General features: G+C 44.2%; 1 protein-coding gene across 3 annotated transcripts in view; it reads left to right on the top strand.

Annotated features, from left to right (window-relative positions):
* ASCC2 (activating signal cointegrator 1 complex subunit 2) overlaps positions 1-23,058 on the top strand; it is an 83,220-nt gene extending 60,162 nt beyond the window's left edge. For 2 of the 3 annotated variants that reach the window (XM_030217775.1, XM_030217776.1), the window contains exons 9-19: positions 2,124-2,198; positions 2,848-2,955; positions 4,681-4,749; positions 5,105-5,179; positions 9,151-9,340; positions 14,185-14,405; positions 14,526-14,645; positions 19,013-19,234; positions 20,137-20,233; positions 20,799-20,878; positions 22,001-23,058. In XM_030217775.1, the coding sequence (XP_030073635.1) occupies positions 2,124-2,198; positions 2,848-2,955; positions 4,681-4,749; positions 5,105-5,179; positions 9,151-9,340; positions 14,185-14,405; positions 14,526-14,645; positions 19,013-19,234; positions 20,137-20,233; positions 20,799-20,878; positions 22,001-22,172 (1,429 nt within the window). In that variant the 3' untranslated portion in view covers positions 22,173-23,058. The remainder of the gene's footprint in view (positions 1-2,123; positions 2,199-2,847; positions 2,956-4,680; positions 4,750-5,104; positions 5,180-9,150; positions 9,341-14,184; positions 14,406-14,525; positions 14,646-19,012; positions 19,235-20,136; positions 20,234-20,798; positions 20,879-22,000) is intronic. The other variant, XM_030217777.1, reaches the window with a different exon arrangement.
* The last annotated feature ends 3,338 nt before the right edge of the window (positions 23,059-26,396 follow it).

Raw genomic sequence — 26,396 nt, 5'->3', positions numbered from 1 at the left:
CATAGAACACTAGCAAAGCTATACACAGGCTACAAGCCACACGGTGCCTAAGCTAGCTAGTATACACAAACATAGAAACTCACTCAGAGCAAACACTGAAACTGTGTACAGAACACTCTATACAGCAGGACCTTTAGATGAGATTAGATGAGATGAGATGCAAAGGCCAGGACTGTAGTCTCCAAGTGATTAATAAAGCCCTCAACACCAGAGCTACAGCTGCAGCAATCACCTTGCAACCAAACAGAGGCTTGACACTCAGAGCAGGCATCCCATAGAAAGTAACAGCGGGAGCCATCTTGGATACTGGCAGAGACGAAGAGGCGGCAGCCATCTTGGAAGAGGCATAGCCCACACAGGTGAGGTGCAGTAGGGCAATCAGCACACAGAGCCAGAGAGAACCTAGGACAGACACAGACACAGAGACAAGCAGAAGCCAGTACAGACACTGACTCCCAGAAACAGGGTAAGTCTGCAGGTGGTCACGGCCACGGACGTGACATTAGGCATTGGGGTTAACTATTTGTTCACCTTGGGTAGGATCCACTTAACCCTGCTGCACCATCACATATCTGTTTTAGAAACCAGTGACAGAGGCATGCGGGCCAAGACATTTTTTTCTTTGCTGTTCTCTTCCAAGTGGTCAAAAGTCTCGTGGCTTCAGTAACCCTTAGTGGCTCCAAGGGGGATGGGTGTACCCCTTTGGTCATGCCCCTTTCAGCCACATGCTGCAGACCCATGATTAAATACCTTGATCACCCAGTGATGACTTGGTAATCTCAGTGAAGTGTTGTGGCTGCAGGGTAGTTGTTGTTGTTGTACCCGTGCTTTCCCACTCCTGGCAGGCTCAATGCGGCTTACATATACAGGTACTTATTTGTACCTGGGGCAATGGAGGGTTAAGTGACTAGCCCAGAGTCACAAGGAGCTGCCTAAAGTGGGAATCAAACTCAGTTCCCCAGGACCAGAGTCCACCACCCTAACCACTAGGCCACTCCTCCACTGTTGCTACTATTTGAGATTCTACATGGAATGTTGCTATTCCACTAGCAACATTCCATGTAGAAGTCGGCCCTTGCAGATCATCAATGTGGCCGCGCAGGCTTCTACATGGAATGTTGCTAGTGGAATAGCAACATTCCATGTAGAATCTCCAATAGTAACAACATTCCATGTAGAATCTCCACTAGTAGCAACATTCCATGTAGAATCTCCAGTAGTAGCAACATTCCATGTAGAATCTCATATAGTAGCAACATTCCATGTAGAATCTCCAATAGTATCTGTTTTATTTTTGTTACATTTGTACCCTGCGCTTTCCCACTCATGGCAGGCTCAATGCGGCTTACATGGAGCAATGGAGGGTTAAGTGACTTGCCCAGAGTCACAACCAAGGAGCTGCCTGAAGTGGGAATCGAACTCAGTTCCCCAGAACCAGAGTCCACCACCCTAACCACTAGGCCACTCCTCCACTGTTGCTACTATTTGAGATTCTACATGGAATGTTGCTATTCCACTAGCAACATTCCATGTAGAAGTCGGCCCTTGCAGATCATCAATGTGGCTGCGCAGGCTTCTGCTTCTGTGAGTCGTGCAGGACGTCAGACTCACAGAAACAGAAGCCTGCGCAGCCTTCTACATGGAATGTTGCTAGTGGAATAGCAACATTCCATGTAGAATCTCCAATAGTATCTATTTTATTTTTGTTACATTTGTACCCCACGCTTTCCCACTCATGGCAGGCTCAATGCGGCTTACATGGAGCAATGGAGGGTTGTGACTTGCCCAGAGTCACAAGGAGCTGCCTGAAGTGGGAATCGAACTCAGTTCCCCAGGACCAGAGTCCACCACCCTAACCACTAGGCCACTCCTCCACTCTCAAACAGCCCAAATCCTCCACAGCACAGTCCTCACTCTTCACTTCTCACTCTTCTCTGTCTTACGAACAGGATGCTTTGCGTAGACTCTTCCTGATGCCAGTGAATTATACAGGTGTAGTGTATGTGAAAACCAGGGCGGCGGCTGCTGAAGCTGGTGTTTCCACAAAGGGCTACTGGCAACTTTTTTTTTTATGAGACTTTATAGACATTATTGCCTCCAGAATTACTTTCTCTATTTTCCAGGCTGGCTTCATTTTATGAGCTGGTGATCCCAGAGCTGGAATCAGTAATTAAGAAGTGGACATTTGAAGAGAGCAGGTATGGAAGGATAGATCACATTTATTTGGCTTTCAACAGAAGTTATCATGAAAACAGCTTTAATCAAAGAGATTTATTGTAGCATGTGGCAACTGCAAAGACAGTCCTGGGATCGCCACAAAAATAAACAATTGCTTGGTGTTGGGGGGGGGGGGGGGGGTTCTGTATAGGAGGGGTTTCTGGGAAGTCATGTGGATTGGCTGATATGTGTTATTTGTGATTTCTGCATTTGGTACTAAAACAAGAAAACATTTTCAGAATAAAAATTGAAAGTTAAAATAAATAAAGAAATAAATTGCTGTGTGGGTAGGATAATACCAGAAAGCAGGAGCTATGCAAATAGCTTCCAGTGCACCACAGAACAAATTTAATACTACCGTATGGAGACCTTGCACTTTAGTTCTGACATGTATTGCCTCCTTCCAGAGACTGAGGATTATGCCAACCTTTGATCATTTCCAAAATGGTCCCACAGGGACTGTGCTGAGATAACCAGTTTTAATGTAGCTGCGAACCCATACGGTCCAGGATCTGACCCCAGGTTTCTAACTGCAAAATACTGCATTTGGAAACTAGCCTCCAGCATATATTCCACCTTGAAGCTTTATGCACAGGCTTTCCCCCCCCCCCCCCTCTTTTTCTCTTTCAGTTTACAGGCTGACGTGTGGCGGAGGCTTTCCCATGCCAGGAAGAAACTGGTGGAGATTTCTCACATTATTGTCAACCAGACCTGCCTGCAGCCCATTTTAGAAAACAGGTATCAAGACAGAGTGTGCAGTGCTGTTATACATAATAGTCATTTCAGAAGAGCACATCAGAAATCATGTATGGGTTGTAGGTGTGAGAAAGATTAAACTTTTCACTGTAGTTTATATTTCTTTATAGCAATGACTAAAATACAAAGAAAATGACAAAAAACAAAAAGTGCAGCTCCCCTATAAGTCATGGCTGAATAATTCAATAGTGAAACCCATGTGCTGCCTTGCAGGAGACCTGAGTTTCATAACTGGAGCCCAGAAGAATGGAAGATCAAAGTGCCTTTCTGGCACTTAATTATAAGGTAGCACTGGGACACTTCATTCTGTGCTGCAGCAGGGGGAGCAGAACAGTCACACAGGGGTCCTTTTATGAAGCTGTGGCAAAATGGGACCTGCTCTGGCGTCAGCGAGTGGGCCGATTCCCTCTTTTACCACAGCGGGTAAAAGGCAGGTCTATGGTTTTGGTTTTTTTCAAGAAACGGCTGTGAAGCACTTGCTGCACGCGAGGGGGGGGAGCACTTATCCATTGAGATGGCGGTAAGGGCTCCCGCGCTAACCCAACGGTAAACGGACAGCACGTGGCACTGCTCGATTACCACGGGTACACACCGGCACTACAAAAATTGAAATATTTTTGTAGCACTGGAAATGGAGTGGACTGGGGGAGGGAAGTACCGCCGGGCTGCTGTGGTAGCCCGGCGGTACTTTCCTTTTAGTGAGCGGTAAGCCCACGTTGGCTTACTGCCATAAGTACATAAGCACCTCCATACTGGGAAAGACCAAGGGTCCATCAAGCCCAGCATCGTGTCTCCGACAGCAGCCAATCCAGGCTTCAAGAACCCGGCAACACCCTCCCCCCCCCCCCTCCAAAAAAAAAAATTAATAATGTTCAATGGACTTTTCCCTCAGGAATCTGTCCAATCCTCCTTTAAATTCTGTAAGGCCAGCTTCTGCCACTACATTCTCCGGCAACGAGTTCCAGAGTCTAACTACACGCTGAGTAAAGAAAAACTTTCTCTTATTTGTTTTAAATCTCTACCGTATTCTAGCTTCATCTTGTGTCCCCTGGTTTTGTTGTTGTTTGAAAGTGTAAACAAACGCTTCACATCTGTCCGCTCTACTCCGCTCATTATCTTGTAGACTTCTATCATATCACCCCTCAGCCGCCTTTTCTCCAAGCCTAAGAGCCCTAACCTTCTCAGCCTTTCCTCATAGGGAAGTCGTTCCATTCCCTTTATCATTTTCATCGCCCTTCTCTGCACCTTTTCTAATTCCATTATATCTTTTTTGAGATGCGGCGACCAGAATGCGCTTCAGAAAAGGGCCCCATAGTGACTAACAAATTGCAAACGATTCAGGTTAGGCCCTCTCTAGCCAAGAAATGGGCAACTAAAATAAGTAATTGAAGGAATAGTAGGTACTGGGTATCATCACAACTTTTAAAAGGTAGAGGTGAGGATGAAAACCTCTTTTTGGTTCAGTCATTTTCTTTCTGATGTAGGCAAGGGCTAGAGAAGAGAGGAGTTAGTTATACATATCAGTTAGTACTTTAGCTGTCAAACTAGGAGTAAATGATCTAAGTTTAGGGTGTACACATCAACTTTAGGGGAGCCAAGAGAACAGCTGATATTACTTGTGTAGAATTTTAGCAGTTCTTTCTGGGTAATCATGAGAGCCCTGCATTACACTACTTGTTCTTATAATGTATATTTTGCCTTTTGCAGTTCTGATAATATTCAGCCCTTTGTTGAAGAATTTCTACAGGTTTTCACATCACTGGTGCAAGAGAAGAGGTGAGCTAGATGGTTTGGGAACCATTCCAGGGTATGCACACCTCCCACTCACCCTTTCCAACTGTATACACATCTTGCTTTTGCCTCCTAAAACATGTTTGGTTTAGCTTGCCCTCCCAGTCAGCCACACAAACATTTACTCATAAGGCGTATCATGGGTGATATCGTATTGCAGATCAGAACAGTATCAAACAAGTTTCTGTACTATTCCAAGCTTTATAATAGTATCCGGAAGATTGCTGAGCAGTTATAACAACACTAGGAAGATGTCTGAATTGTGTCACACTTTAGAACAGCATTGGAGGTTTCTTGCAGTGCATCAGTGTTTTGTTAACAGACTTGCTTGTGTATGTAGGTTCCTTCGAGATTACGATGAACTGTTTCCCGTGGAAGATGATGTGAGTTTGCTTCAGCAGGCATCTTCCTCCCTGTATCTTTTCCTTACGTACTAAGCTGCAATTATTCCTGTTGCCAGGACATTCACAGACCACCTGCGAAAAATTTTGTATGAAGAATAAAGGTCCTGTGCTTATGTGAGAAGGGTTTGCAAGATTTGCAAGAAGTCATTAAGAGTTTGTTGAATGAGCAGAGCAAATAAGGATAAAGATCTGTAGAGTCTGATTTAGCTGAGATTTATTGCTTTTGGCAATGGATATAAACATTATTTTGCTTGTGGAATCAGGTGGCAGAACTTTGACCCACCATATTGTATGGTCTCTCAGTGGTGACCAAAAAGCCAGGAAAGGACCCTCCTTGGTTCATAACTCAGGCTACATACTCGAATCTTAGCCAGAAAGAGGCAGAAAAGTGAGTTTATTGCTTCTTGGGCCAATGATAGTTATCTATGCCAGAGAGCTGATATGAACCCAGAGCCAAGAAAGATCAAGAAGCCTCTGATTTGATGAAGGATAAAAAAAAGTATGGTTTGAGCAGCAGTCCAGTGCAACTTCTGCTTGTTTTCTGAAGACTTGGTATGTCCCTTATTCAGATTTTTATCTAATAAACTGAGGAGGAAATTTTCAAATTGTGCTTTGAACCAAAATCCATGTGTACTTTTTACCCATGGACTTTACAGGCATACTTTCACTGTGATTGGAGGAACGTTTGCTTTAAAACTTGCTATGGGTACTTTGTACCTGCTTTTTCTTTGGGTACATTAGGACTGGAAAATAAAGTGTGAAGATTTGTAAATGCCATCCGTACACAATATTTTCCTGTCCAGTAAAGCTGTGTGGACAGGAGTACTACTACTTCAAGATGTGGTAAAGTTCTGTATGTGAGGTTTTTTTTTTTTTTTTTTTTTTTTGTCACATCAAGGAGGATGCAAGGGAAGCAAAACCAGTGCTGGGCAGACTGGGCAGAGTTCTACAGTCTGATCGTGACTGAATAGATATGGATGGGCTGGAGTGTAGGTTTTAAGGGGCTTCGATGTTAGCTTCAGAATTTTTAGTAGAAGAACAGTGCTGGGCAGACTTCTACGGTCTGTGCCCTGAGAATGGCAAGGACAAATCAAACTCGGGTATACATATAAAGTATCACATAGCATGTAAAATGAGTTTATGTTGTTGGGCAGACTGGATGGACCATAAGGTCTTTATCTGCCGTCATTTACTATGTCACTCTTTGGTGTTCTACATGGAATGTTCCTACTAATTGGGATTCCAGAATCTTCAGAACTTTTAGTACACAAACAGTGCTGGGCAGACTTTTATGGTCTGTGTCCTGATCGTAATTGAATAAATATGGATGGGCTGTTTAAGGGTTTTTGATGTTAGCTTCAGAACTTTTGTTACAGGAATAGTGCTGGGCAGACTTCTGTGGTCTGTGCCCTGAGAATGGCAAGGACAAATCAAACTCGGGCATACATATAAAGTATTGCATACCATGTAAAATGAGTTTATCTTGTTGGGCAGACTGTACAGGTCTTTATCTGTCGTCATTTACTATGTTACTATGATGCAGTATTTAGATGACGATTTCTGGATCCTTGGTGGAGAGTGTGTACTCGTAACGGATATAGCATATCAAGTTGTTTCTGTTGACAGCTGTATATGATCATTACAAAGACATTTTCTGTAGCGTTTACTGTGAGCCCATCTTTGTCCTGTACACAAAACAAAAATATTTGAAGAATATGTATTTTTTCCAGATTTCCTGCAGGCTTGGTTTTTATAGCCAGAACCCCTGCATTGCTGTGTAGGTGTTTCAAAATCTGGCCCTTGCCACAGAATTGGGCTGTCCTGTGGAGGGTTAGTGCAGCGAACTTTGAACCTGGGGAGCTGGGTTTGATTCCCACTACAGCTCCTTGTGACTCTGGGCAAGTCACTTAACCCTCCATTGCCCCAGGTACAGATAAGTACCTGTATATACTATGTAAACCACTTTGAATATAGTTGCAAAAAAAAACACAGAAAGGTGGTATATCAAATCCCATTCCCTTTCCCTACTAATTTCTCGAACCGGTGTTTACTAACTCCTCGATCTGGTTCTCCAAACTGGGGTTTATTGTGGGTTCTTTCTGTATTTGATGTTTGATTGGATACTACTAGGAGTTCAGCATTCACATTCCCTGCCCCCCCTGTTTCTGGAATAAGCTCCCACAGGATGACGGAGGTGAACCCAAGGGGGGGGGGGGGGAGTGGATTTAAAGCAGCTTTAGACATGGTTCTTTCTGCATGTTTTCTGTAAGAGTCAAAATAATCAATGAGAAATGTGGCCAGTGGACTCAGAGTTGTAGCAGTTTCTTTCTTATGAGCTGTCCTTCTGTTTCTTTATGTTGGTAGGTTTTAGGATTATATTTTTTTCTTATATGATTGTTCTTTTGTGAAGGTGAGACTTTCCCTTTCAGTAGTGTCTGTCTTGGTGTTGTGTATTTCTGATTTATTTTAGATAGCTTTCTAAATTCAGATTTCCCTTAAATTGTTGATTTTAGATATATAATGTTTAAAACTACCCGTGTTTTCAAATGAAAGGTGGTATATCAAGGTTATTAAACCTTGAAGGAGCTAGGTCAGAGGGGGTAGCTGGCTAACATGCAAACTTGCAGATTCTACTGTTCATATCAGCCATGTACTCTTTACTACACTGATAGGGCCCCCCCCCCCCCCTCCAACCGCACCACCACATCAGCCTTTTCCTCTTTACTACATTGATAGGACCTGTTCTAGGTGGGAAAAGCAGCTTTTCTGGCCGTGGCCACTTCTGCTACCAGTGACTGGCTGATAGTATTTTCCTTCTAGTGCAAGCCTATTTAGAATGGTGGATGAGAAAGGTGTGTCTGTATTGGCATCTGCCATAGGGACAGAGAGAGAGTATGAGGAATAGGGTTATATTTCCAAAGAGGAACAGGCCAGAATGTGGGGGGAGAGGGTACAGTGGTGTGAAAAAGTCCTGCATCACCTGTTCAGAAAATCATGTTTTCGTTTATTTCTCTTTCTGCTCTGAGTTAATGAATCCAAATTCATATACAGTATTAAGTTCATAAGCAAGTTGTAAATTCAATTTTGCATGTACAGTACTTAGCATTGAATTTTTTTATTTAGCATATTCTGTCCTATTTTTTGAGCCACGTATAGTATGATGCTAAGTGAATTATGTATATCACAAGTTCAAGTGTTAGAGTAGCACTGTTAAATTTATTTTTACTTTTTTTTTTTTTTTAATTAATTCTGTGGCCCTGAAAAGGACCCTTTGAAACAATTTATCAACTTTAATACTTAGCTAAAAACTAAAGCATATTCATTGGTCAGAAAAGTCTCAACGCCATTGGTTCATTTTGATCGGAAAATGCATCAAATTTAGAATCTCCTAATGGGACACTAGTAGGCGGGATAAAAACCATTACAGGCGCCGAAAAATATCAGAAAAACACAGACAACTGATGCAAACTTGAATTCTGAAAATGGCATATGATATGCAATATTTTCCTCCTTACATTTGGGCAGAAAGCTGGTCAGAGATGAAAGTTATCATTATCGCACAGGTGATGCAGGGCTTCTTCACACCACTGTACCTTCCCTCTTTTCCCATCCCTGATCTTTCCCTCCTTCTCCCCCTTCCCCATAATATCTCCAAAAGAACAAAATTAATTATATAGGCACACAAGAAAGGTTTGAAATCTTATTTTTATTATACACTTTTACAATCAACACATAAATTTATGCAAGCGTGCTACAGAATTGCTGCTTTTTATTATAGAATCTACCCCTGAACTACCTTAGGAAACGGGGGGGGGGGGGGGGGGGGGGCTGCACTTATAGCATCAGACTGTGTTATACTCTACATCTGATTGATGGTAATCAACCTGAATCTGTTAAAGCTGTAGCATCTTCACAGCACTTTATATAAGAATGCTTAAGTGACCCAGCATGGAACAAGATAGCCTTAACTCATTGCTCACAGGGATGAAACTCGCACATCCTATATCCTCAGTGCAATAGAAGCGGCTTGGGAGGGCGCAAGAAGACGCAAGGCACCTGTTGTAGGCCCTGCATCAAAGATAGCAGATGAGAAATCTTCAGCAGCTGCAGAGGGGCACAGCAAAAGTTCTGAACATGAGCTTCAGGCTTCTAATAATCATGAGGAATATAATGTGAGTGTGATGGAGGATAGGGATTATATTCACCTACCTTTTTGTTCTTTCCAGGTAAAAATAATTTGTATATTATGATCCACTTCCAGTGATATTGAAGGTTTATTTTATCTGATTCTGGTTTTGTTTTTTTAACTGTAGCATTATTGGCCTAACTCTCTCCTCATCACAGTCCTCCTGATGAATGGGGGGGGGGGAGGGGGGAGAGGGAGTAATTATGATCAAGACCAGGAGATAAAAGGGGCATTGACAACTAAGACTTTGACCTTTACTCTGGAAGATTTTGGGGAGATATCCATGCTGGAACCATCCTCTTGTAGGTTATGATTCAGAGGAACTGAAATAATTTAGTGTAAATGTGGAAGAGGTGCTGGAATAAACTGTCAAACTAAATAGCAGGAGATCATTGGGACCTGTTGACATTCACCATTGAGTGAACGCTATGAAATTGCTGTACTACTGGTATTCTGTAACCTATCTGCCCCTGTACTTGAGGATTGGAAGATAGCCAACGTAACAACAATTTCCAAAAGGATTCCAGGAGTGAACCAGATAAATATACACTAATGAGGCTGATGTCAGTGCCAGGTAATATGGTGGAATGCTGTTAATAAGAACAAAATCACTGGTCCTATAGGTAAACCTGAATTGCTGGGAAAAAAACATTGATTTAGCAAAAGTGTCTTGCTTTGATAACCCATTAGAACAGTAGTTACCAAACTTGCTCTAGGCGATCCCTAGCCAGTTAGGTTTTCAGGATATCCACAATGAATATGCTTGAGAGAGAAATTTGCATTGAAATACGTTTCATGAATTCACTTCAGTTGGCCTGAAAACCTAACTGACTTGTGTTCCCCTCAGGGCAGGTTTGGGAGCCATTGTATTAGAAGTCATCAAAAGTGTGAATAAAAGTGAAACCAGAGATGCGCATTATTTTGGTTTTCAGACAGCATTTGCCAAAATCCCTCATGAGAGATGCCTCAGGAAGTTAAGAAGTCATTGGACAGGAAGATATGAAACAAAGAATAAGACTAAATTTTAGTTTCCCAGTAGAAAGAGAGAACCAGTGCATTCGTTAATGGTCTGGAAAAGGGAACAATGAGTAAAGTGATCAAATTTTGCAGGTGACACAAAATTATTCATAGTAGTTAAAACATAAACACATACTGAGAAGCTACAGAAGCACCTTTCCAGATCGCAGAACTGAGTGTCTAAATGGCAGATGACTTGTAATGTTGTCAAGTGCACGTAAAGAAAAATCCTCAGCTTAGTATACAGCAGGTGTAAAAAAAAATAAAATAGTAAATAGAGTGTTAGCAGTAATTCACATAGGCATGGAGATTAAAACTGAGACTACCATACTGTCTCTCTAGATCTGTGGTGTAACTGCACCTTGTATATGCATTAAAAAAAACTGATAGAACCAGAAAAGGTATGGAGATTGGCAGCCAAAATGATAAAGGGGATAAAATTGCTCCCTTTATTATGAAAGGCTAAACAGGTTAAGGGTCTTCAGCTTGAAGAAATGGCTGAAAGGGGATATGATAGAGGTTTATAAAATCATGACTGGGGTGACCAGATAAACCTGCATCCAGATATGCCCTTGAGTCAGATTTGACTCCTGGCGACCACACCAGAAGCCACCATGGGATTTGAACGTGGGCCCTTCAGATTTCTAGCCCACTGCTCTAACCATTAGGCTGCTTTTCTGCTCTGAACAGGGAGTTGCTATTTACCCATTCTATAAGAACTAGAAATATGGGACACTGTGCAACAATGAAGTTTATTTTTATTTATTTATTGCATTTGTAATGTATCCCACATTTTTCCACCTCTTTGCAGGCTCAATATGGCTTACAATAAATCATGAATGGTGGAAATATGACTTTAATTGCTGTAGCTGGTGCAATAGGACCATCTCTGGCAAATAAAACACCCATTCTTAGTGTTTTCAGTGTTCTTTGTCTTCTTATGAAAAAAGAACCGAGTTAACCAAAGAGACTCAACAAGAGAAACTTTTTGGAGCCAGGTCCGAAGCCTTAATGTTGCTATCGGCATTGGGGGTTGCATCAGCTTCAAGTGCATCTGCCCGCATAGCTGTGAGGCCCTTAGACACTGGCATTGAGTGGGCCTCTATCTACCTCGTCTCCAGCTGCTGTGCAGGCCTCCTTCCCTCGGAACTAGTCAGAATCGGACCCAACCCCGAGGTGATGTGAGAATTCGACAACGTCCTTGTTGGCACCAAGCAACGTTGATGCCTGGCACTGATCACCCTCGACACACGGTGCCTAGAGCTACAGGACACTGAGGGATCCTCCAGTACCCGAGAAGCGTCAGCAGCAGGAAGACCGCTCACCTCCATACAGGAGGTACCACTGCATGGGTCTACAGGTAGCCAGGACCAGGCACCCACTTTGACCACACAAGTTCAGCAGCCTGTCTCCACACCGACACACCAGCGTGTCCCAATGTCGGCCTTCGAGCGCCTCCGGCCCTTGCTCCCTGAGCTTTTGGAGTGGCTTTTACAACAGAGTGCATTTGCGTCTTAGGGTGCTTGCGCCTGCCATGCCTCTTGTTGCTGCCCTGCATGGCCATCAGTCTGTGGTGAGGCCTACAACACCAGCATCTCATGTGGCCTTTGTGTTGACTGCCGCCTGTGTCGGCACTCCCTCAACTTCGGTGGAGGAAGCTTAGCCGGAGTCGAGGCTGGAACTAACACCTCGATGCCACTCTTGGGGACATAGTTCCTCCTTGTCGAGGTGGGCTCGGTCTCAGCCCTCAAATGAGGAGTTCCTGGCTGACACCGATGAGCACTCATAAGATTCAGATGAGGATCCATGGTACTTCTCAGAGAAGAAAGTCCTATGGCATCCCATCTGACCCGTCCCCTCCAAAGGAAAGAATAAAATCTCAACCTGAGAGCCTTTCCTTCCCATCATTTGTCACGGAAATGGCATCTGCCATTCCCATTCTTTTGGATCTTGAGGATGAGCCCAGGGCTAAGGTGTTTAGGAGGAGACTCATAATCCAGGACCCTGGAGAGACTATGATGGTCCCGTTTCACAAGATCTTACGGGACGGGACGTTCAAGTGAAGAACCGGGAGTCCTCTCTGTCAGTCTCTGTCCTAAGAAGATTGACACCATGTACTGGATTCAGTCTTCCCCTAGATTTGATAGGCCCCAGTTGTCTTATCATTCCCTGGTGGTAGAATCCACGCTTAAAAGGTCCAGGATTTCTGGGGACTATGCTTTGGTGCCCCCTGGCAGAGAAGTTACAATCCTGGATTCTTTTGGGTGGAAGATGTATTAGGCCTCTATTCTCATCTCTCATATCCAATCACACCAGCTCTACACAAGCCTGTACCTGCAGCCCTTGATGCGCAGTATATCTGAGCATTCTAGAGGGTCTAGAGTAGGAGCATCATTTAGAGGACAGTTTGGCCAAAGGAACTATCTGTTAGGATCTGTTGGTCGAGACAAAATTGTCATATGAATGTGTGCATAAAGGACCATGTTGTGGCCCTGCAGATGATCTCCATAGGGTCAGAGTGAAGGTATACTAGGGTGGTTGCCATGTCCCTGAAGTGATGGATAAGGACCTTGTCAGTGAGTTGGAGATAGGCTTGTATGCACCAGAAAGACAGCGATCCATAGGGAAAGCGTTTGTTTGGTGATTGGTACCCAAGGTCTCTTGGGGCCAAAGGACATACTTTTGGAAGAGCTCCGTCCTGTGAATGTAGGTATGAAAGGCACATGTGTATAAAAGCTGACCAAATTTCCAAATTCAGTCTTGTTTGGTTTTAGGTGAAAATGCTGTTAAGACCATAAGAATAGCCATACTGGGTCAGACCAGTGGTCCATCCAGCTCAGTATCCTATTTTCAGCAGTGGTCAATCTAGGTCACAAGTACTTGGCAGAAACCCAAATAGTAGCAACAATCCATGCTACCAATCCCAGGGCAAACAATGGCTTCCTCTTGTCTATCTCAGTAGCAGACTGGATTTTTCCTCCAGGAATTTGTCCAAACCTTTTTTTTTCTTAAACCCAGATATGCTAACCGCTATTATCACATCCCCTGGCAATGAGTTCTAGAGCCTAACTATTTGTTGAATGAAAAAATATTCCCTCCTATCTATTTTAAAAGTATTTCCATGTAACTTCATTGAGTGTCTCCTAGTTTTTGTACTTTTTAAAAGAGTAAAAAATCGATTCACTTTTACCTGTTCTACACCACTCAGGATTTTGTAGACCTCAGTCATATCTCCCCTTAGCCATCTCTTTTCCAAGCTGAAGAGCCCTAACCTCTTTAGCCTTTCCTCATATGGGAGAAGTTCCATCTTTAGTATAATTTTGGCCGTTCTTTTAAACTTTAATAATTCCGCTATATCTTTTTTGAGATACTGCAACCAGAATTGAATGCAGTACTCAAAGTGAGGTCGTACCATGGAACGATACAGAGGGATTATAGTATTCTTGGTCTTATTTACCATCCCTTTCCTAATAATCCTTAGCATCCTGTTTGCTTTTTTGGCCACCACAGCATACAGCATATTGTCTACAATGACATCTAGATCTTTTTCTTGGGTGCTAACTCCCAAGGCGGACCCTAGCATCAGGTAACTATGATTTGGATTATTCTTCCCAATGTGCATCCGTTTGCATTTGCCCACATTAAATTTATCTGCCATTTGGTTGCCCAGTCTTCCAATTTCCTAAGGTCTCCCTTGGACCAAACACCAACATACTGCTCAGACCCAGTAAGGAAGGTCCTTTGTTATGTTACATGTTTATACTCACTTTATTTAAGTTCATTCTGTTTATTTAGTTCTTGGTGTATTGCTAGTGTGTAGGTGCTGCAGCAGTGGCCACGTTTTCCGAGAAAGTGTCAGGTGTGGAACTGGATTCTCTAATTACGCAAGTAAAGGACCTACTGCCTGATCTTGGCGAGGGCTTTATCCTGGCCTGCCTGGAGGCATACTCCTGCAATGTTGAACAGGTCATTAACAACTTGCTGGAAAATCGCCTGGCTCCTGCTCTCCAGAAATTGGATCGTTCATTGCCCAGGTATGACTTACATGGACAAATGATGCTAAAGATCAAAAGATGTGCATAGCAGGATGTGATCCACTGACTAGAAATGGGTTCCCTTCACTTATTTTGTTTTCCCATTCTTGGTTTCTGTAGGCAGGTGAAACAGGAACCACCCACTCTCCTGTCATCTCGAACCAACATTTTCCAGGATGATGAGTTCGATGTGTTCAGCAGAGACTCTGTGGATAAGTCTCGCATCTGGAAAGGCAAAAGGTAAATATCAGTCTTTGAATGACTCTTTCAGTTATATCTTTCTGCTCATGTCCATGTATCTGCCATATGCTAGCACAAGAACAGTGAAAAAAAAATGCTACTGATATGCTATGCCTTCTCTGTTTTCTGTCATTCCCTCTGTCATCCTATATAATAATTCTCACCTCCAACGTTCTGTGCTTGGGACCGTGGCTCCCTGGAGGTGGTGGTCTGCTGGGCCTCCCCCTGCCTCGGAATCATCTGTCACCGCCCCCCCCCCCCCCCCCCCCCCCCCCGCCGCCGTTGTGGACTACCTGTGCTGACGGGGGACCCAAACCCCCGACAGCCGAAATGTTGTTGTGCCCTTTGCGTTGCTGCCTCAATCGTCTTCTCTGCAAGTTTCTCGCAGAGGAACTTCCAGAGAAGATGAACAACGCGAAGGGCACAACAGCACTTCGTCTGTTGGGGGTTTGGGTCCCCGTCAGCACAGGTAGTCCAGAACGGCGGCGCCGCAGCGGGGGGCAGTTTTCGCCGGCACGGGAGGGGGGGTCGAGGGGGCCGAAGCGTTGGGTGGGGGGGGGAGAAATTGCCTGCCTAGGGCCTGTTTCCTTGCCTTCAGAAACAGGCTTTTTTTTTTACTAGTGTTATTATGTTGCATTAAAGTTTGACTTTGACCAAACTAGACACACACACTCTTGAATGGCATCAACTTCACGTACTATGACAGGACTAGCTTACCACCAGCAATTTAACCTTTGCCAACTGCACATGCAATTTTTTTTCCTAGCAAATACATTTCCTTCAAGTCACCTACCCGCTTTTTATGTATCCCAGTTCGTTTTTATGCATATTGTGTTGGCAAAGGGTATTATAAGAATGTTTTATGTGTACTGTCATTTGAATGTTTTGCTGTGTATTAATGTGAACTGTTCTAGCACAATCTCTTATTAATTGTTTGATATAATTTATCTATTTCCATGTTTTTACCTTGCTATTATAATTGTTTATTATGCAGGTAGGAGTGTTTTTATTATAGTCATAACTCTCACTATATTGTAAATTGCCTGCGTTTAGTTACAGCTTCAGGACACCTTCTTTGAAGCAGTCGGGTGATCTTAAATAAAACTTAGCACAAAATAATACAATAAACTTAATAAATATGTAGTACAGGAAATAAAACATGACAATATTAATCATTAAAGAGAACTCCGCTTACCTTACTCTCAATAGGAGAGTCAAGCTGTGAAACAATTACAAACATCCTACCCATAATTTCAGAATAATTAGACCTCATCTGTAAACTAAAGCATGTACCCATCCTCTTCCAAAGGGGTGACTTCTCCCCACCCCATTAGGTTTACCCCCTTTGGGAGTGACCATCCTCTAGTTTGGACTTCTGCTTTACAATGATCTGGCTGCAAGGAGGAGTGGGCCATTACCACCCCAGCAGCAGAACAGCAATGAATCAGAGACATCCTTTTTTTTTATGGAGGCAGGTGAAAGAAACCTCCCCAAGATCTCAATGAAGAAATGAAAGCTAATGAAGGCTACTAAAAGTAATTCTTGTGCTGATGTGTTATACAGAATGGGTGGCAGAGCTGGTGGTTGGGAGGCGGGGCTAGTGCTGGGCAGACTTATACAGTCTGTGCCGGGGCTGGTGGTTGGGCGGCGGGGATAGTGCTGGGCAGACTTATACGGTCTGTGCCAGAGCCGGTGGTGGGAGGCAGGGATAGTGCTGGGCAGACTTATAGGGTCTGTGCCAGAGCTGGTGGTGTGAGGCGGGACTGGTAGTTGGGAGGCGAGGATAGTGCTGGGCAGACTTATACAGTCTGTGCCAGAGCTGGTGGAGGGAGGCGGGGGTTGGTGGTTGGGAGGCGGGGATAGGGCTGGCCAGACTTATACGGTCTGTGCCCTGAAGAGGACAGTACAAATAAAAAAAGTAGCACATATGAATTTATCTTCTTGGGCAGACTGGATGGACCGTGCAGGTCTTTTCTGCCGTCATCTACTATAGTAACATAGTAGATGACGGCAGAAAAAGACCTGCATGGTCCATCCAGTCTGCCCAACAAGATAAACTCATATGTGTATACCTTACCTTGATTTGTACCTGCCTTTTTCAGGGCACAGACCGTACAAGTCTGCCCAGCAGTATTTCCCGCCTCCCATCACCGGCTCTGGTACAGACCGTATAAGTCTGCCCTCCACTATCCTTGCCTCCCAACCACCAACCTCTCTTCCCCCACCTGCTCTGCCACCCAATTTTGGCTAAGCTTTTTAAAAGAAAAAAAAAGTCTTGCTATAAAGGAGGAGAGGCTGAGTTGCAATGCCAGACCCTAGAGCGAAAGCAGACAAGTTACCCAGCTCCACCAGACTCCCTCCCTCTCGCCCAAATAAATACACAACATCTAATATGCAAAATCAGCATCTCCCACACACACAACCAAACTCACAACCCCCCACACCAACATACACACACTGTCATGGACACACAGCATCTCTCCCACTCAGACACACACTCCCTCCCCCAACCCCCTCAATACAGAAAGTGTAACAGAGAAGTTCAATCTCTCTCTCACACACACCCACACCTACAGACCCCATGTGACTCACCCCCCCCCACCCAAATCCAGTCGCCACCTTCCTCACTAACGGCCTCATACCCAAAACTGTCAAATGCAAAATCTACATCTCTCTCACTCACACACACACACTGTGCCATGCACAGACAGCAACTCTCTCACTCACACACACACCTATGTACCTCAATCACCCACACACACCCCATGACCCCCCAACCCCTCCACAAACAACACAAACACATACAAGTTTGTGGAACAACGGTACCCTCCCCCCGACAAACCCCCCAACAGCAAAATGGTAGCACTGATTGCTCATGCAACTCACACACTCCCCAACAAAACAATAACTAAGCCATGCTCAAAATCCATCTTCTGCTACAGAGGGGAGGAGGGGGTCCTCAGACCTGAGAGGGGGGAGGGGATCCTGAGACCAGAGGAAGGAGTGCTGAGACCACAGAGGGAGGGGGAGGTATCTCTGTCACACACACACACTCTCACAGTCAGTGTCTTTCTCTCACTCTCGTACACTATGTCTCACACTGTATCACATTCACTATGTGTAACACAGTCACTCTCACACACTCTCGGTCTCATACACTCACTCTCACAGAGAGTCTGTGTATCGCACACACTCTCTCTCACACAGTGTATCTGTGTGAAACACACTCTCTCTCACAGTCACTGTCTCACACTCTCATTCTCACACTCTCTCTGTCACACACACACTCGCACACTCTCTCTCTCACACACACTCTCTCGAACATACACACTCCGAGGAAAACCTTGCTAGCGCCCGTTTCATTTGTGTCAGAAATGGGCCTTATTTACTAGTTTCTAATAATCTTTTACTATTGCTTTCAATAGCTTCATGTTCAAGTGTACAGCGCTGCGTATGTCTAGTAGCGCTATAGAAATGATAAGTAGCAGTAGTAATAGTGTTTGCTATTGTTTTGGGTGTACTTGTAACTCCGCCTACTGGCTTCAACCTATCTAACCTCCTTGGGCAGAACAGAGTCTCTTTCAGTTGAATCAGTGTTGCCAGGGCTGTGGGTTTCTCGCCCAATTGGGCTCCTTTCCGTGAGCCACTGTGGCTTTTTCACGCCGTGTGCGGGTTGCGGGATTTTGGGTGGCTTTTTTTGCCCCGCTGGCGGTTTTTTCGCCCACTGCGTTTTTTTCCCCGCGGCCGCTGGCTGGTTTTCCTACGGCCGCAGCCAGTAGAAGCCCCACGGAGGCAGGCTTACTGACATCATTTGTATGCAAATGACCTCAATATTTATTAATGATGTCATTCACATGCAAACTGACTTTGTGCGGTTTTAGGCGTGATAAATTTTTTTCCATCTGGCAACACTGGTTGAAATGAAGCTGTGGGTTGAGGAGGCATAGTCTTTGTATTTGTACTGACAGCTTGTTACACGAGACACTTGTCAAGATACTTTAAATGCTCCATCAATCGATTCGAAATTGAACACTCATCGATTGTTTTGCAGACCCCTGAGGAAGGCGTTTTAGCCGAAACATGGACCGTGTTGGGTCATAATTAGGGTTACCATTCGTCCGGATTTCCCCGGACATGTCCTCTTTTTGAGGGCATGTGGGGCGTCCGGTGGATTTTGCCCGCGCCGTTTGTCCGGATTTCTGGACAAACGTGGGTGCGGGTGCGGGCAGGCGCACTATATTTACATGTAGACTTATGAAAAACAGGAGCACATAAGCAACCTGTATAGGTCGTCTTCTTTCAACCCCAGCTGTTTCTCCTCCTCTTCTCTCTGTACATGTTCCATCATTCTAATTGTGTGGTTGTAGGAAAGGCGAGGATACAAAACATTTTCTGAATGACAAGCATCTGATAGCAGAGCAGAAGGAGCGCTACAAACAGTACAGTGTGGTTGTAGATGAAATCGCAGTTGAAGCGGGCACTGCAGAGTTCTACAAGGATGACTATGAGGATGAATATGACGACACCTATGATGGCAACCAAGTGGGGGCCAATGATGTGGATTCAGATGATGAGTTGATCAGCAGAAGGTGAGAGCCACAGACCTCCTAAATCCTAGTATCTTATTATGTAGGGCAGCTCTGTGTTTGATGTGTTGGGGTCTTTTTGTTTGAACATGGATTTCAGTTGATGGGCAAACAAGGTGGATTTCAATGGTTTTTCCTGCCGCTGTGTGAGAGGTGAGTAGTGATAGTGGCTTTATCCCTTTGGGAGTGGATCTTTTTATTGGAAAGATAAGTATTGTATAATGGTGCATAAGTTACATCAACAAAATTATAGTACTGTATATATTCATTAAGATAATACCTTAGTTTATGTAATTGTTTATGAAAGGAAGCTCTGGTATGGGGAAATACTTCTTTATGGAAAGGGTAGTGAATTCACGGAACAGCCTCCCAGTGGAAGTGGTGGAGACGAAAACAGTATCCGAATTCAAGAGAGCTTGGGACAAGTATATAGGATCTCTAAGGGAGTGATAGGGAGAACAGATGGCATGGATGGTCAGACTGGATAGGCGATATGGTCATTTTATGTGCTCTAATTTTTCTCTGTTTCTGTGTGTTGTTATGAAGTGTTTTTTGTTGTTGTGTAGTGTCTGAGGGTTGTAGAAAGGTGTGATCAAAACCAATAATAGAACAGAACGGTAGTGTCGCTGTCTGAGTGAGAGACTGCATTGCTGCGTGTGTAGCGTTCACACTTCATTTTGCCTTCAGATGGAGAGTTTGTTATTGAGATAAAGGCACCAGCCTCACCAGTCTTTGTAATCTCTTCAATCAATCTAACTTTGTCTCCTTTTAATAAAGATGTGATTACTGGATTTGGACACAACAATGCTCATTAAAAATCATTAGTTATTTTTTTTACTGACTATATCTTCCTAGTGTTATCAGAAGATCAACTAGTCCTTTTATTGTCTCTTCAACACCCTTAGGCCATTTACTATCCCCCAAATTTTAAGGACTAAGGAGCAGGAGCAGCAGAATGAAGAGCAAGAGGAGGAGGAGGAATCTGAAGAGGAAACCGCCAAGGTAACATTTAAAGGAAGGAAGTAGAAGTTCTTCATAGACATGATTAGAGCAAGACTTCATTTGAAAAAAAAAGAATTTTCAGGATTATCCAAGAGTCCAAATTGCCATGAGAGGAAAGGTTAGATTTAGATCTCAAGCTCCATCCTCTCCTTTGTGCTGGGAGCAACATGGAAGCAAGAATTGCAGATGCCTCTCTATAGTGATAATGTCCAACCTGTGTGGAGTAGTTGGGATTCCACGGTCACAATTACTCAAGTTGTTTTTTGTTGTTGTTGTTTTTTATTGACAAGACGTCTGAGATCACATACAATAGAGCTAACCATCTTTAGCCAACAGGAATGGGGATGAGGTAGGCCTAATTTAGGCTTGGTTAAGAAAAGGTGATGCCTTCTCTTGTGTAGCCATAATTCTGTCAACAGAAATCTGTAACTAGCAAATCTCTTACATCCAGAACATTTGAAATGGGCCCAGTTACTTCACTGTTAAGTAGCACTAAAGGTGCCTTTATCCAAAAGGAAATTTTAGAATTGATTAATATGAGCAATGTTCCCTTTCCATTTCACAGCCAGATCACTTTGTACAGGACCCAGCCGTGCTTAGAGAGAGAGCTGAAGCCAGGCGGATAAACTACTATGCCAAGAAAGGGTGAGATGGAATTGTTTCCTGTACTTTCATTGCATTACAGATTTTTTATTTTGGGGGGGGGGGGGGGTTATCTGTATGCTTCCATTTTTAAAAGCAAAGGTTTTAATTCCAGGGGGGGGGGGGGGGGTAGAGTGATTCCGAAGGTAGGTCCTTGATGTAGCACTTCATTTCAGAAGCAGCTGAGTCATCCTTAAACTTTCACACAATGAGCTTGAAACTAGTTTGAAATGCTTGAAATGTATTTATTAGGATTTATATACTGCCTTTTTGAAGAAGTTCACCCAAGGCGGCATGCTGCAAAAATGAACTGAACATAGACAATTACAGCAGTAAACATATTCAAATAAAGATACACATTATGGCACTGTATGTCACTCAGAGCGCCAACACAATGTATATTAAATATTGTTTTGAACAAGCATGTTGCAGTTTGGATACTATTAATCTAATTGTAAACTCCTGGAGTAAGGCAGCTTAACAAAGGACTGTCCTGTTTAGCAGTGGCGTAGGAAGGGGGGGAGTGGTGGGGCGGTCCGCCCCGGGTGCACGCCGCTGGGGGGGTGTCGGCGCCTCGCTGGTTCCTTGCTCTCTCTGCCCCAGAACAGGTTACTTCCTGTTCCGGGGCAGAGAGAGCAGGGAACCAGCGAGGCGCCTGACACCCCCCAGTGGCTTGCACTTGGCGGATTGGCTCTCCCGCCCGCCCCTCACCACCTTCCAGGTATGTTCTCGGGGGGGGGGGGGGGTGGCGCTCCGGAGGGGGAGGGTGCGCAGCGGTGACCCGCCCCGGGTGTCAGCTGCCCTCGCGACGCCACTGCTGTTTAGACTAGCGCATAAGATAGGAGTTCCTGGGACAATAAGGTAATCAATAGAAATAGAATAAAATAAAACAAAACAGAGAAAAAGAAAATAAGATGATACCTTTTTTTTATTGGACTAAATACATTCTTTGATTAGCTTTTGAAGGTAGCCCTTCTTCGTCAGATCGGACAATAATAAGCAAATTAGGTCAGAAAGGAATAGAGCAATTTTTGGTAGTTTATGCTATTTACTGTCTATTGTCCTGCACTATTAATTCCTTACATTTTCCTTATATGTAACTTTCCCTTGCGGTCTGTACTCTAGTTTTCGTCAGGATAATTCTACAGCTGCTGTGGGCAATACCAGGGGGCAAGGGCAGTCCAGAGAGACTCTACAGGAACGCAGGAAGAAAGAAGTCGGGAAAGGAACTCGAGCCAATCACAACAGACGGTCCCTGGCAGACAGGAAGAGGAACAAAGGCATGATTCCATCCTGATAAGAACTGCATTTCAAAGGGCTCAGGGGACTGCACAGTATTCAGCCAAAAACCTTTCTATTTGAGAGAAGAAGACATGACAAATCAGGAATGCACCAGCCCATCTGAGACCCGGAGGTGTGAGTGAGCACAAAGGGCCCAGTCCGCTGAAGTCTTTCAGAAAGCTCCATGTGTGGAGTGTTGTTTACCAGCAAAAGTCACTCAGCCACTCTGAGTGCATTAAATATATCCGAAAGACAGGGATTAAATGCCTGAAGCAGGCATTCACTCTTTAAGACAAACTTTCCCTTATTTGGAAAGAGAATGTTTGTTTTGTCATTTGCACAAAATGTTTTCTTCTTCCCCCCCCCCCCCCCACCCCCCTCCTCTAGTTGGGCAATAAGAAATTTGGGAAGCAACTAACCAGTTACTGGCATGCCTGAAAAGCTATAGACGCAAATGCTCTAGATCCAAGCAGGGGAGTCTTATCTGTATTTTCAGCACTTAATATCAAGCACTGCCTTCCCTTTGCTGAAGCAGCTGAATGGACTGTTACATTAAATATATCAGTAATGCTTAGAGGGCAGACCCAAACAACTGTGTGTTGACATAAAACATGTGCACTTTTGCAAGGAAAAGAGTTAAAATACAGATATTAGTTTTATGATTGTATTTAAAACAGTGTGGTTAATGAAACCATACTGTAGTTGTCAAATTTCAGCATGTACTGCACTTTGAAGGTATGTATAATTTTTAAAAACATACAATCCATGTCTCGGATGTTTAAAATCATGAAACACCTATGCCTGTATCTCTTCATTGTGCAGGAGGATGCATAACTCTGGACTTTTGAGTAGCCCAGATTCTTTATAGGAAGGTATTTGTATGCAACAACATCTGAAACAATTAAAAAAAAAAATTTCTAGTAATTCAACCTTGTGTGGGTTGTTTGTTAAGGATCTTCAAGGTACCCTAGTATGGCTAGAATCTGAAGGAAGCTGCAAATGTAGGGGGTCAGCAAGCACTGTAGTGTCAGATTATTTGTCAAAGCACATCAAAAAAGAGGATTTAGAATGTAAAAAATTGATAACTGCCCTCCAAGATAAAATTAAAGAATGTGATGGACCATCAAAAAGTGAGAAAATACACTATAATTGTACAAACTTCACCACTATATTTTCAACATTAAACTGATTTTGCAACCTACATTTTAGTGTAATCTCAACCTACATTTCTATTTCACATTTTTGCTATCAAAATACATATTTCATTATCTTGATATAGAATATTTCTGAATGCTCTAAAGCAGTGATGGCGAACCTTTCAGAGACCGAGTGCCCAAACAGCAACCCAAAATCTAATTATTTATTGCAGGTGCCGGTACTCATTATGGGCAGGGTCACCACATATGATTCCACCCGTATGATAGCCACACACCCTTACACCAGCCATGGCGCATATAAACAGACATCATTGAAAATATTATACTAGTATAAGAGAAAAAAATAGCATGATTTTCTTTCATTATAAATCATTTCTGTAAGTTATTACAGCTCCAGTATACCCAGTGCAAAATAAGACAGCAGATGTAAATTCTCAAATTGGACATATTCCAAACACTAAAATGAAAATAAAATGATTTTTTTCTACCTTTGTTGTCTGGTGATTTTGTTTTTCTATCCATATTGGTCCTAGTCGCTGATTCTGCTGCTCTCTATCTGTTTCTCTTAACTCCGTTTCCAGGTCTTCCTTTCCATTTACTTTCCTCCTTCATTTCTTGCCCTCTATCCATGTCCAGCCACCCTCCTCTCCCCCCTGCCCTCCCAGCACCAGGCATCCCTCCCTCCCACCTGGCATCAGGCCTCCCTCCCTCCCTCCAAGCACCAGGCCTCCCTCCCAACCACCCAGCATCAGGCAGGTATCCCTCCCACCCACCTAGCACACAGCATCAGGCAGGCCTCCCTCCCACCCAGCACCAGGCCTCCCTCCCTCCCATCCAGCAGCAGGCAGGCCTCCCTCCCTCCGAGCACCAGGGCACCCCCTCCTCCGAAATTTAAAAGGCATACCTGGTCGGGGTTAAAACGGCATTGGCAGCGAAAAGTGTGTTGTTTGCTCGGCGCGCCTTCGGCCTTCCCTTCTGTCTTTCTAGCTCTGGTCCCGCCTGAGAGACAGGGGAAGGCCGAAGGCACGCCGAGCAAACAACACACTTTTCACTGCCGACGCCGCCTTAACCCTGACCAGGTATGCCTTTTAAATTTCAGAGGAGGGGGGGCCCTGATGCTCAGAAGGACGGCGGGCGGGCGGCCTGGTGCTTGGTGGGAGGGCGGACGGACCAACCAACCAGCGAAGGCGCGCGTGCCAACAGAGAGGGCTCTGTGTGCCCTCTCTGGCACGCATGCCATAGGTTCGCCATCACTGCTCTACAGTATCAGATCAGATTATTTGTAACAAAAACAGCCACATATGCAATAGCACAGTGCAGTCTTTACATGAACCCTGTTGCTAGTCAAACAGCCAGGAACAACAGTACATTAGATCAGATTGGAAATATTTTCTGATTTATAAAGTGAGCCCCCAACCATGTGTTGCCTTTTTCTTTTTTCAAGGAGACCTTTCCATTGTGTGCTACTGTCTGTTTTGCACTATGAATGCAGAATTAAAACAGCATTAAGAAATGGGATGATCTTGTTTCTGAAATAATTATTAGCAATGGAGTTGCATTAGAAACATTCACTCTGTTGCTTTATTAGTCTTGGAGCTATGGGCTGGGATTTCTGTTTGGTGTATTAAGAGAATATGATAAAAATAAATTATTTTAGTAATCGATGTATTTGAGTCAGGTGTTTTAGAACTATTTTTTTCTCAAAAGGGTAAGTGCTACCTCATATAGACATCCTCTTTTTCAATTCATTTGCTTTTAAAAGTATCATTTTGTGTTAAGTACTGAAGACTTGTAGGTGGGGAAGATTTCCATGCAGAATCCCCAGAACATTTAGGTCTGATCCTGATGCTGTAATCTGCAGTGATGATAATGGTTAATCATTGCTGTGTATTTCTAAAGGGAGGAAATAGTTTACAGCAAGACTGAGGTAGTAACATAGTAGATGACGGCAGAAAAAGACCTGCACGGTCCATCCAGTCTGCCCAACAAGATAACTCATATTTGCTGCTTTTTGTGTATACCCTACTTTGATTTGTACCTGTGCTCTTCAGGGCAGAAACCGTATAAGTCTGCCCCGCACTATCCCCGCCTCCCAACCACCAGCCCCACCTCCCAACCACCGGCTCTGGCACAGGCCGTATAAGTCTGCCCAGCACTATCCCCGCCTCCCAACCACTATCCCCGCCTCCCAACCACCAGCCCCACCTCCCAACCACCGGCTCTGGCACAGGCACAGACCGTATAAGTCTGCCCAGCACTATCCTCACCTCCCAACCACCAGCCCTGCCTCCCAACCACCGGCTCTGGCACAGAGCCGGTAAAGATCTGCCCAGGCAGCTATCCCCGCCTCCCACCACGCTTCCACCACCGGCTTCTGGCACAGACCGTACAAGTCTGCCAGCACTATCCCCCGCCTCCCAACCACGCTTTCCCACCACCGGCTCTGGCACAGACCGTATAAGTCTGCCCAGCCCTATCCCCGCCTCCCAACCACCAGCCCCGCCTCCCGATCTTTACTAACAGTCACCAAGAATGCTGTCTAGTGTAAGATATTTCAAGGAGGCCTTCCAGAGTGGCTCAAAAGGAGGCTTCTGAACAGACCAAAGGACTAAATTAAGGTTCCATTAGATATTCCATTAGATAACACACTATCATTTGATTATCATACAACATCAAGATCAAATCTCAGCAAAATGACCTCTACCACTGAAGCATGAAAGGAGGAAAAAAAATTCATACTGGCTGCACTTTATCTGCTATCTACATGTTACATCAGGTTAAAAGGGTATTTTTTTTTGTTACATTTGTACCCCGCGCTTTCCCACTCATGGCAGGCTCAATGCGGCTTACATGGGGCAATGGAGGGTTAAGTGACTTGCCCAGAGTGACAAGGAGCTGCCTGTGCCTGCAGTGGGAATCAAACCAGTTCCCCAGGACCAAAGTCCACCACTCTAACCACTAGGCCACTCCCACTCTATCTACCATGAACTACTGAAACGCCACCCAACCTAGCTCTGTTGCTGAAGGGTTGTTTGTTTTTAAGCAATGGATTTTTCATATATTTAGAAGAATATTTCCCTACT

Source organism: Microcaecilia unicolor, chromosome 11 (genome assembly GCF_901765095.1).
Source record: "Microcaecilia unicolor chromosome 11, aMicUni1.1, whole genome shotgun sequence".
Classification (NCBI taxonomy): domain Eukaryota; kingdom Metazoa; phylum Chordata; class Amphibia; order Gymnophiona; family Siphonopidae; genus Microcaecilia; species Microcaecilia unicolor.
This window is presented reverse-complemented; position numbering and strand designations above follow the sequence as displayed.